This window comes from Antennarius striatus, chromosome 15, assembly GCF_040054535.1.
Source record: "Antennarius striatus isolate MH-2024 chromosome 15, ASM4005453v1, whole genome shotgun sequence".
Classification (NCBI taxonomy): domain Eukaryota; kingdom Metazoa; phylum Chordata; class Actinopteri; order Lophiiformes; family Antennariidae; genus Antennarius; species Antennarius striatus.
This window is the reverse complement of record NC_090790.1, coordinates 14,956,365-14,968,819: the sequence shown is the minus strand read 5'-3', so window position 1 is coordinate 14,968,819 and position 12,455 is coordinate 14,956,365. Positions and strand designations below refer to the sequence as shown.

The window sequence follows — 12,455 nt, the reverse complement described above, 5'->3', positions numbered from 1 at the left end:
CGCATATAGTTTAACATCAATAAATACGAATGAATGAATAATGGAACAACTGTGAGCAATTGATTTCATTATGACGTAGAGGGAAGAAGTTTCCTGATCTCTTGTATGAGATGATTTATCCCAATAAGTCAGGACCTCACAGGCCTGCAGTGCCTGATCCGTTCATTCCCTTCCTGAACCTCCAGAAAATGAAAGTGTTTCCACAGCAGCAAAGGTTCAATCAATGGTGACCACGATGCTCCTCCTCAGGAAAACAAGAGATGTCTCTTTACTGACGCCTGATTTGTCTTAATGATCCTACCCTCAACGTCAAGTATCTCTAGTTCTTCACAGAGACGCTTTAGCTGTTAGGATGTTGCAAACATGGCACATATTACAGGATGACAGCAGCTTCATGAGGAATCTTTGCACTTTCCTTGTGGACAATGGCCTCCAGGTCTGGAATATTCCTGGGATTACGTGATGCGACCACTTCCAAGTTCCGTCGGAGATTTTCTATGAGGTGAAGGCCTTTACAACAATTCAAGGATCACAGATCTTTTGGAAAAGCCAATGATGTTCCAAACAGATGGTGTGATGTTTTCTTCCAGGATTTCCCAATTATCAGTGGAATCATATCTGACCTTCTACATGTTGCAAGTTTCCAGGGGAAGCAAAGCAACCATAGAACATCACCAATCTGACTAATTTCCATTGCCGGTAGAGTGTTTTTATGAGCATCAGTTCTTCCTCTTCCCAACAAACTGCTGATTCATACGACCTAAAGCCCCAATTTTGTTTTCATGGTTCCACAGAACAGCGTTTCCAAAACACTGGGGTCCTATCTGGATGGTTGTTCTGGAGCTTTTGGGTCAGTGGTCGTGAACTTTCTGGAGTTGGTACACAGAGCCACATAATGTAAATGTCTAGTTTATGCATAAACATGTTTATTCACAGATTTAACTTCCTGTTTGTGTGTTTGATTAATTGAGTGAAATGTAGAAGACAATGTGCAGGCGTCTTTACAGTTTAAAAACTCTGGCCTCATTCTGTCGTCTTAACTTTACCGTAATGGACACTTGGTGCTTTCAGCTTCACCGTGTGTGACTATATGTCAGGTGTAAATGTCAAAGTAATTTTATGCCTGCCCACCTGCACAACACACTCAGGTGGAAATAAACACCCAGCAGTTGCCTGAGAGTTAAGGCCGGCAGCCTTTGAAACCTTTCATGTCACTTAAGTGTTTTAAGAAAAGAAGAATTTTGCAGTAGATTGAAAAAAGTGACTCTGAAATTGGTTTTCGGTGTGTAGTCAGTGGAGCAACAGCCCTGAATGAGTCTGTAGCTGCTTGGAGGAGATAAGGTGACCCTGTCGTGTTGCGGCGAATGATAAAAAATTCATGTTTTACATAAAACACCGTATTTCTCTTTCTGAATACCTCTGCTATTATAAACACATCCTTTCAATCAGAAGCAGAAAATTCAAGGTACCTTAGTTGTTTCTGTCTGAAGCTTTAATATTCTCCTTTACCAATGTGTGCGTATATCTATCTATCTATCTGTCTGTCTGTCTGTCTGTCTGTCTGTCTGTCTGTCTGTCTGTCTGTCTGTCTGTCTGTCTGTGTATATATATATATATATATATATATATATATATATATATATATATATATATATATATCCACTGATCTGTAAATACTTTTCAACATTTAATTTTCTAGAAAAGTTTAATTTAGTGGTATTTGCTACCTCATATTATTACTGCTAAATTTTCAAGAACTGTTTGATAAATTTGTAGAAAACTCTTGAAAGTCTTTCTATTTTAGTATAATGAGGTCACACAAACAGTCCAAGTATCTTTACATGTATGATAAGATATCTGTACACACCTAAAGTGTGTGCGGTAGCTGCAAGAAATCCATCTGCTGTGTATAAATAATGGTAAAGAGACTGCTGTGGGTTTTGTCTTAATTCCAGCTGTCACATAGACATACTCTAGTTTGGTTGGTTCTTCCCGTTTGTAGCTTTAATGAGTAGCTCAGATGCATTCAGACGACATAGAAATCACTAAACTCTCTGGAGGAGCTGCCCAACATTAATCTTCTGTGTCCTGTATGAATTATTACCCGCAGAGAAGCTGAGATATATTTCTGTGTCATAATATTAAGACACTCAAAGCAACACTGGGTTCTGTTCCGCTATTAAAGTGGTGAAAATCAATCCTGTTTAAATCAAGACACAACATGCTGTATTATAAGCAGGGATTTACAGCTTTTAAGTATAAAAGAGAGTAATTACAGTCAATAATGGATCAAACTCACCAACATGGAATGGAGTGACAGGATGTGATCTGAAGGCATCGGGGGTCAAATTTAAGCTGGCGTGAGTCAGATTTCCCATGAGACTGTTTTTCCATTAAACGTCATTATGACTCATTGTTAATGTAAAACCATCATATTACTGTTATTTCATGCTGAGCTGGAGCTGTTTTCATTATTTTGTTTTAGACGGTAATGGTTGTGTTTTCGGAGTACATTTGACAGCAGAGTACATAAAAATTATAGAATGGATTTGTTGACTTTGTTTGGGAATGAGCCAGAAAAGAATCAGTTCCCTTTGTGGACCCAGGTTACAGGAGGTATTTTTTAAAAAAGGTTAATAAAATTTTTTGTACGGTGGTGCTGTGGGTAGCGCTGTTGTCTCACAGCAAGAAAGTTCTGGGTTCAAGTCCTTTTACAGTATGTTGTCTCTTTGTCTGTGTGGATCTCCTCAGGTTCTCCAGTGTCTTCCCACCTCCAAAAACATGCATTCAGGTGGATTGGTCAGTTCCTATTTGTCCCTTGGTGTGAGTGTGTGTGTGTGTGTGTGTGTGTGTGTGTGTGTGTGTGTGTGTGTGTGTGTGTGTGTGTGTGTGTGTGTGTGTGTGTGTGTGTGTGTGTGTGTGTGTGTGTGTGTGTGTGTGTGTGTGTGGGTGTGTGAGGGAATTGTTGTTCGTCTTTCGTGTGAATTAGGCGTCTCACCGCCTAATTCCTGGAAGTCAACTAGGACACGATCCAGTAACCTTCATGACCCGAGAAGGTAGAAGAAGCAGTTCGGAAAATGAATGAAAAAAAAGAAGAAGACATTTTAAAAAATATTTTCAAAATAATTTTTCAAATAATTTACTTTAAATAAAACAGTTTTGGAAATTCATTTAAAAAAGATTCTCCCTGTGTCTCTCTTGCACTTTTGTAGAAATGGGTATCTTTTCGACTGCACTGTTAATAGAAAGTGTGTGTGTATGTGTGTGTGTGTGTGTGTGTGTGTGTGGGGGGGGGTGATAAATCCGCCCCTTCTTCTGGATCTTTAGGGCTGATGATCATCTATAGGACATTGACAGACATATTACTCCAGTCGGTGAGGTGAGTGAAGTCCAGCCTTTAACGGGACTACCGGGACTACGGGGACCTACCTGGACAGCAGTGGGGTCCATCTCCGCGGGTCCGGTCCATCCCCGCCGCCTCCCTGACTCCCTGACGACAGACGCGTCTCCTCCGGAGCGCAGTGACGGACTGAGGACCCGTCGGTGTCCGGTTGCAGGAGTTCCACCACACCGGAGACCGGACTGGAAGCTCACACACCGGCGGGAGACGGGAGCCTCGTTACCGAATAAACTTTCCTTTATTCTTGCTTCCTTTGTTTCACATAGGATCGGGTTTGTTGGACTCGCATCGAAATTTTGCGCATCCGCGCAGAACATGTTCTAAAGTTTTTGTTTCTGCGGTGGAAGAAGGAGTAGGTCTCCGTCTCACAGTGAGTACAGAATCTTATTCTTTAAGTGGCGTGAGGCTGAATATTAGATTAAAAGGTACTTTACTGTCATCCACCTCAAACGTTTGTCTGTATTTCTGCCACTGACACGGAAATTAACACAAACTAGACATAATATTAATTGATCTGATCACTTGTGCGAAGAACGACTGGAAATGAAGCCAAACATAAAAACATATTCATAAAAATATTCATAAACATATTGAAATCCAGACAAGAGCTGCAGAAAAAGACACTGAATATATCTGATAGAGCAAAAACAGGTTAATATTTAAGATGTAATAAAAATATAACTATGAAAACAAGCAAACAAGCAAGCAAACAAACAAAAATCAACGTTTCTTTAGTTTCATTTTGAATCCTGAAGAAAATCTTTAATCGGATTTCTTCCTGCCTCCATCATCATCATCATCATCATCATCATCATCATCATCATCATCATCATCATCATCATCATCATCATCATCATCATCATAAAATAAAGAATATAAATATATGAGCAAACAGAATTTACCTTTAAATCCTCCATATTTCCAGAGATGATTTATTATCTGCACAATGTTTCTGATTCACATTAGAACTGAACCCTGTTGAAGTAACAGCAGCTTCTAAACGTATTAGAGACTCAAAGTGATGTTGGAAACATGAAACAGGGTGAGGACGTCCTGCTGTTGTTGATGCTGAGCGTTCTAGCACAAGTTAAAGATCGTCTGAGAACACATTTATGGTTCCACCATTGTGTGAGGAACACACAGCAGAAGAGATGCTGCTGCTGCTGCCTGTGGAGGAGAAATTATTTCTAAAGGTTAAAGGAGGATCAAAATGGAATCCTAGTAATCGGCATGAAAATTAAAATAGAGTTATTGCTTTGATAATCAGAAGGATTTAACAGGATTAAATCTGACGTTACTGTTCTGATGTTATCATGCATTCAGAAAGAACTTTGATTAACAAGACAAATAAAAGACAGAGAGTCCAGTGTAGCTTCTTTTAAAAGCTATAGAACTACTGTACTATCTATAGGTACACTATAAATACACTATCTATAACTACACTATCTATAAATACACAATCTATAACTACACTATTTATAACTACACTATCTATAACTACATGACCTATAACTACACTATATCTTCACTATCTATATCTACACTATCTATGTCTACACTATCTATAGATGTCCTCTATGGAACAGACTACTGATAGGATTCCTTTATGGAGCTGGCTACCTAGCGATAGTACACAGATGGAGAACATGGTTGCCCCTGGTGGAGGCAATTGGTGGAGCCCCACCTTTCTTTCTATTGTTAGTTTTAGCGCTTCCAAAAGTATTAAATTACTTCCACTAATCCAGTTCTATCTTGACGTATTTATTCCTGTGACTCATGTTAACTGTCGTTTACAGTCATCATGTCTAATGAGAGCCAGAGGAAGACAGATCCCCACCCCGAACATCTTTACCAGGAACAGTATTAAACAGGTTTAATCCATTGGCCGTCTCCTGATGTTACTATACCTTATAATATAATTATATATTTTTCATAAGAGTCTAACATCAGTAAATACTAACAAACCTCATTGGGACAGTGAGTCAATGCAGAGTCTGGTCAAGACAAAATACGTTTATTAATGGTTTGAGTTTTTCAAAGAAAACTCGTAATTTCAGAAATTGCCAAAATGATTTATTTTCAACACAATTATCTTCTTTTTCTGCTCTAAAAATAAATACAAAAATGGATACAAACAGTGACTTCCAATTTGTGTTTAAGGTCTAACATGATGTGACAGCACAGGCATTTTAATTCAATTAGACAGCCTAAGAGGTTTCTTGTGAGTTTAGTTAAATCATAGGGAAACATTTTTCAGTTACATTCCAGAAAGAAAAATGATTAAACATGGGTGAACAGACTGTATATATAGCCTGGAGAACCACTCAAAGGTCACAATACATATCAGACCAAATATACCTATTAGACAGTGTGACATGGTCATTTGATTGATAAATATTTACATGGACTGACTCAAAAACCACAAAAATGTGTAAATCTGAAAAGAGAAAAAAACAAGAAAAAACAAGCCATGCTGCTTCCGGTAGATATTTGAAATGACGGTATAAAAACACTTCAAGTGTCTGCTTCTGCCATAAAGAAGTGGTCTCATGCTCGTTGCCCTTTGGAATCCCTTTAAATGGCTGTATTCAATGTGTAGTGATTTAATCAAAAGGGTTTTACGAAATGAATCATATCCACACAATCTGATGGCAGCGTTAGCAAGCGGCTCATCTCATCCTGACAGGAACAGCTGTAGCTTCTGATGCAGCGACTAATGTAAAATAAAACGAAAGAACACATCATTAAACTTGGAGATGATCACATCTGACTGTCGGCTACAAGAGTACTCAAATCATCTTTTCATTCAAGGAAAATGTTCAATGTTATCAAGTCTGAGAGTGTGTTTTCATTATCACCATGCATGTTTGTGTAATACTTCTATTTCAACTCTCAACAAATGTAAAATTGCTAATGTAGATCTATAAAAATGTAGATATATAACTTTTACATTTTAGTGTAAAAGTTTAATTTCCTGTATTAAACTTTATATACAAACTGTCAAAACAATATTAAAAATTAATCAGTGTAATTAAAAAAAAACCCTTGAAACCTTTTGCTAACATGTGTTTAGGCTAAGATTACCAAACATGCTAAGCAATAATTATCCAGACCAGGGATGTAATCCTTGTGATTACATAATTTTAATTTAAATATGCACAAATGATCACAAGAGATGGATGTTTAAATATGACAAATATAAACTAGTCACTGAACTTCATCAGTGTTCACTCTTATATGTTTATGCTGTATATTTTTATATAAACTGCTCGACCACAAGGATACTATAGACCACATGTGTTACACTCAAGGCCCGGGGGCCAAATGTGGCCCGCCACATCATTTTATGTGGCCCCCCTTGGTGAAAATCAGCTTCACACCCCTGCTATAGACTAAATAACGTAGTGGAAAAGCATAAGTCTTTAGTCCTAAAAGCACATATTCTGTTGTAAATGTTATGCTCTGATACACTTGTCCAGCTTCTTGTTCATATCTGTGAGATATAAATGTTTTTATACTGTGTATATATGTATGTATGTGAGTGTTTATTATTTATTTATTTATTTATTTATTTATTTATTGAGTTCAATAAATAAAATGACAGAAAATATTTTTCTGTCTTGTAGATCTTGCTCTCTGATCACATGGCTTCACTTTGACCCACAACTATTCAGCTCCTTCTTTTGGAATAATCCGTATTCTCAATGGTTTTCCATGCAATCACCCTTCTTCCATAAGAGACTCCCCATAAACGTTTCTTTCTTGGCATCATGGCCACTGCTACTGATGTGAACTGCCTGTCAGAGTTTGGCGGACTCCCCAACAGGAACACCAGCCTCATCACCAGTACTCAACCTTGCAACCGGAGTACAATCAGGACCTCGCCTTACACACCGCAAGCCATCGCAGCCTTTGCTATCGCCATCACCTCTATGATGATTCTGACCATTGTGGGGAACATTCTGGTCATCATCGCCGTCCTGACATCACGATCCCTGAAGGGGGCTCAGAACCTCTTCCTGGTGTCGCTGGCCGCAGCAGATATTTTAGTCGCCACACTCATAATTCCCTTTTCCTTGGCTAACGAATTGCAAGGGTACTGGGCGTTTAGCTCCATTTGGTGTGACATTTACCTGGCCCTGGACGTTCTCTTCTGCACCTCCTCCATTGTTCATCTGTGTGCAATAGCCCTGGATCGCTACCTGTCGATCTCTCGCCCTGTTTCCTACGGCGCCAAGCGTACCCCTGCGCGTATCAAGGCAGCAATTATCGTTGTCTGGCTGATCGCTGCTGTCATCTCGTTCCCTCCTCTTCTCACCTTGGACAAAAGTGAAGGTGGTGAAGAGGTGTGTGAACTAAACAGTGAACGCTGGTATATCCTCTACTCCACCATTGGCTCATTTTTCGCACCCTGTGTGATCATGATTTTGGTGTATGTGAGGATTTATCAGATCGCTAAGCAACATACACGTTGCCCACCTGGACAGAAGCAGAAAGCAGAAGCAGGAAAAAATGCCAGCATGGAATCCAGAGAACCTCCGGTGAAATTATCAGAGCAGACACAACACAACGGCAATCAAGGAAGTACAACTGTGCACCACCAACACAAAGTCCTGGCCAAAATTTCTGGATCAGATTCTACACCATCATCGCTCCAAAACCCCAGCCAGAACTCCCTTTCAAGTCCAAGTACCCCATCCATCCAAAAGTCCTCCTCCGCCCCTTCAATCCCCCAACATGAAAGACAATCTGTGCTGAATGTTACCCACAAAGAGTCCCAGAAACATCTTGACGAAGGAGGTGAAGTTCCTCTAGACAACACTTCTAGCTCTGGGTCCGAGATGGAAATGGGCAACGTAAGTGCAGACGACAAAAAAGCAACCATTAAAGCAGATGAGAAAACTTTGGGATTGTCCCAGAACAAAGGGTTTAAAGTTCAGGTGCTAAACCTGGCATGCAGATACAAAAGCACTATGGCTACATCATCTGGCACTAAACTGGTACCTGAAGAAACACCTAAGATTCAGGGCACACCTATATCCCGCCGCAAGGCCATGGTGAACAGGGAGAAAAGGTTCACCTTTGTGTTGGCGGTGGTGATGGGAGTGTTTGTGGTGTGTTGGTTCCCCTTCTTCTTCTCTTATTCTCTCCAGGCAGTGTGTCCTGAGACCTGCAGCATCCCCACATCTTTGTTTAAATTCTTTTTCTGGATTGGCTACTGCAATTCTTGCCTCAACCCAGTCATTTACACCATTTTCAACAATGACTTTAGGAAGGCCTTCAAGAGGATACTCTGCCGGGACACAAAGGGAACATTCTTTTAGAAAGGATAGTCTATTAGATTCTTCTTTTGGACTGACTATCATGTCTCAACCGGCCTGTATACACATAATCACAAATGAAGTTACTGTGCTGGGACACAAAGGTACCTGCGTCAAGAACAGAAGTTGTTTAATGTATTTCCAGAGGACACAATAAGAACCTTCAGGGGATTGACCTCTTCAGCTCTTGTACAGTGAGAAAATTGCGTCCAATTTTTCCTCTTGTTTTTGTGTGAATGCTGGTGGCTGAGTCAGAGCAGAGAGGGAGATTTTAGAAAGCCACAGTCAAGTGGCTGAATCAATTATGTTTAATGTTATTTAAGAATACAGTCTAATTGAATATTCAATGACTGTGAAGGAAACAGATTCGATTATATTTTGAAGAGGAAGTCACAAGGATACAGGGTCAACAAGAACCACAGCGGAACATGTGCGGTCCGTGTTTGAGTGTGGAGGGGAGTGGAGGAGCGAAGCCTGAGGGTCCGACTGGAAGAGAACAAATATCACTAAGTGTCCTTTATCGGAGATAAAATGGGCACTCAAGGAACACAGGATCAGGGAGAATGTGAGCATCCTCTTCTCTGTGCATCTCACTCTTCTTCTGTTTGCCCCTCCATCTGAAGCTGTAACATTATTATGGATAGTTTTATTTCTCTGTGTATTCCCTTGTGTCTGAGAAACTGGATCTTAAACCTCTCACAGGGAATTGCTTGTTAAGGTGATACCCAGAGGCTTTACAAGGGAGAAAGTGGAGCGAGAGAGCAGGGAATCAGCTGAAGCTGCACGAAAGATGGAAACTATTCTGGTGATTGTGATACTTGGAGGTAGAGCTGAGAGCTGAGCTCTTTGCTTCCCCCAACAGATCTAATCTTTTCTCCCCCTTAATGTTCTTTTTATCCTCATGAAGGAAGGTGGTGCATGTGTTCAAGGTAAGCAGATGCAGTTCAAGTTGTATTTTTATTGCAATATTAATGATTATGATGGGCAGCAAGCTTCTTAGCCTCTTCTGTCTGCTGGCTACCAAAGCAATACCTGAACCCATGGCTGATCCTGAAGATAAGCAGAATCCCTGGTGAAAACACTTCTCCCCTGGAGTGATCAAACTTTTTGGGTGCATGTTTTTAAAAAAAAAAAAAAAAAATTTGCCTCATCTTTCGACAGCCAACAGAATTTGCTTGAATATTCTTCACACATGTAAAATAAAACCAGTGTTGGAATCAATTTTTGTACAATATTAGCTTAAACAGGAAATGCAGTGTTCCTGTTTGTTTTAAAGTCCAACTGAAATTGAATTGCATGCTTTTTCTGCTCCAGCTGCTCAGTTTATGGCTTCCTTTGTTACTTTGAGAAGCTGGATTCAAAATGATAGTCACAGTCCTTGAGTGGTCCTGTTTCCCAACCCATACAGATATTTGTATCCAGTGTGAACAAGATGATTTGAAGTCAATTGTACACTCTGAAGCAAAGTCTTTTCACAGCTTCTTTATTCCGTGGGTTCTTGTTATTGAGGTAAAGTAGGAGACTTAGCCGATCATCATAAGTTTAAAAAGTTTATTCCTGACAACAAGTCTAATACAGATATCCGGGCTCTCCACAGTCCCTGACTGCCGGTGCTACACAGGTCTTACATCAGACACAGCTGAAGAAGAGCAAATTCTATTTTGGCCCAGTCAGATTTAAACAATTCAGATTAAGAATATGCATGAGGGGATGTGGTGTCTTCTGGACCAATCCGTGACAGGTTTCCGGCCGCATCTTCTCGACGTAGTTTCCGTCTCCGGTCTCATCCTGTAAACAATCCTGCCTGTGTGTGTGTGTGTGTGTGTGTGTGTGTGTGTGTGTGTGTGTGTGTGTGTGTGTGTGATTGTTCAAATGTGTACAGACTTCAAGGGTGAGAAAAGGTTAGATGAGTTCTGTGAGCTCTGTGTGTACTGGGATAGGGTTCAACTGTCTGCAAAGATTAAATGAGTGTGTGATTAAAGTTGACTACTGTGAAGCTAGCAAAAATAGCAAATAGCATTAGCAAATAACACATGTATAATGTCTAAATCTCTTCAACTATTACTTAAACAACATCCAATTCCCCAACATCCAATTAGCAAATAATCAGGACACAAAAAGTTTATATCAATCTTACTTGTGTTTCAATACCATTTATCCAGAGTATGGAAACCAGTTTTTATTTAAGCAACTCAAGAGTGAATTTATCTTTCATGGTTATCGGACAGAAGTATTGACTATTAAGTATTAGTCATTAATTAACATCACACATTGTAGTATGGGTGTTTTACATGTCACAAAGACTCCCCTGGAAGAAAGAGGTGATGCCCTGTCCATACATAAATTATTGTTCTACTTGTAATAAGTCTGCTATCTTTGTAAAATTCACAAGAATAAATGACCTTGTTTGCGGTTCAGGTAGTCCTGGCAGCGAGTCTCCATTAACAAAACTAACTACATCTTGACATCATACTGACATCATTCTTCAAAAATAGTCAGCGTTTTCATTGACGTTAACATTTAATGAATGACAAATCTCTTTTTCCTGATTGCTGCTAAAACACTGAAGACAACAGATCAATGAAAGTGATAAACTGTTGTACTAACCCCACTTCAGATTGAATTAATCATGTAAACACCTGACATTTCAGGTAAGTTTATAATGTAGGCTACGACTGGACAGACGTATATTGTTTTTCAGTGTTTTGCTAACTTGGCATTTGTCATTTAAATCTCTACATGAATCACGTCTGGAGATTGCTCTCTGTCTCTACAACAGAATGTCCAGTCAGATGAGGGCATCTCCTTAAAGGTAGACCAACACATTTCTACATATAAGCAAACAGGCAGTCGGAGAAGTTTGTAAATGTCATGGATACTCTAGGTGTAAATAAAAAACTGTAGTAAGCTGACTGCTGAAATGCTATCAGCTGACTGTGAACATGTAAGCTATTAGCGTCAGTCTTTTTCACAGTGATCACAGAAAAGCGTCACAATAAAGTCTGTCCTACAATACATTATGTATGTTTACATTGAATAAAAAGTCTCGCAACAACGCTGCAACAGTGTATGACTTCAAAAAGCACCCCAAAGAAACAACTGCGTTTAACGCTCATTATTCTCTGTTCAGAGAATAATGAGCTCCCAATCATTGCTCTGCCTCTTGAAGTCGAAGTTTGTGGTTGACTTTCCTCATCTTTGAGTCAGATGCTAAATGCTACCAACTGCTTTCTGAGTCTTCTGGTTTTTAGCCCCTCATATAACGTGTTTTAATTAGTCTTGCCTTCACAGTTCGTGTTCACACAGATGGACAGTTTGGCTCATTGCTACTGATACATGCATCATAGAAGTAGAGCCAACAGACATTTTATTAATTACAATCACATAGATTGAATAAAGGCTCCCAAATCATGCCTGAATGAAGGCCCTGTCCTGATCATGGAAAACCACCCTGAGCTACCAAGCTGCTCAGGCTGAGAGGATAACATTCGCAGAGTTCTCAAAAAGCATTTGTCCCATTTAAAGAAATCTACAGTGTGCCATCGCTACTCTCAGTTAATGCGTTCCAGGAACCACACGCAAATAACGAATTCCGCGATATAGCGACAGACTAGAAGAAGAAGAAGAAGTATACTTTATTGATCCCCACAAGGGGAAATTACATGGCCACTCAAGTTAGTTGACAGTATACAGGGCCCCTGAACACAGCACACAAGGGGGCCTGTAAGCATGCA

General features: G+C 39.8%; 1 protein-coding gene across 7 annotated transcripts; it reads left to right on the top strand.

Annotated features, from left to right (window-relative positions):
* Window positions 1–817: 817 nt before the first annotated feature.
* LOC137608361 (alpha-2B adrenergic receptor) lies at window positions 818–12,017 on the top strand. 7 transcript variants are annotated; one of them, XM_068334689.1, is made up of 4 exons: window positions 832–897; window positions 2,752–2,791; window positions 3,328–3,770; window positions 7,027–12,017. In XM_068334689.1, the coding sequence occupies exon 4, from the start codon at window positions 7,171–7,173 to the stop codon at window positions 8,722–8,724; it is 1,554 nt and encodes a 517-aa protein (XP_068190790.1). In that variant the 5' UTR covers window positions 832–897; window positions 2,752–2,791; window positions 3,328–3,770; window positions 7,027–7,170; the 3' UTR covers window positions 8,725–12,017. The 7 variants fall into 7 exon arrangements, with proteins under 7 accessions (XP_068190788.1, XP_068190790.1, XP_068190794.1 ...); XM_068334693.1 differs by lacking the exon at window positions 832–897 and adding an exon at window positions 1,407–1,465 and having other exon boundaries at window positions 2,752–3,379; window positions 3,667–3,770; XM_068334691.1 differs by lacking the exon at window positions 832–897 and adding an exon at window positions 1,420–1,465 and having other exon boundaries at window positions 2,752–2,799.
* Window positions 12,018–12,455: the final 438 nt, after the last annotated feature.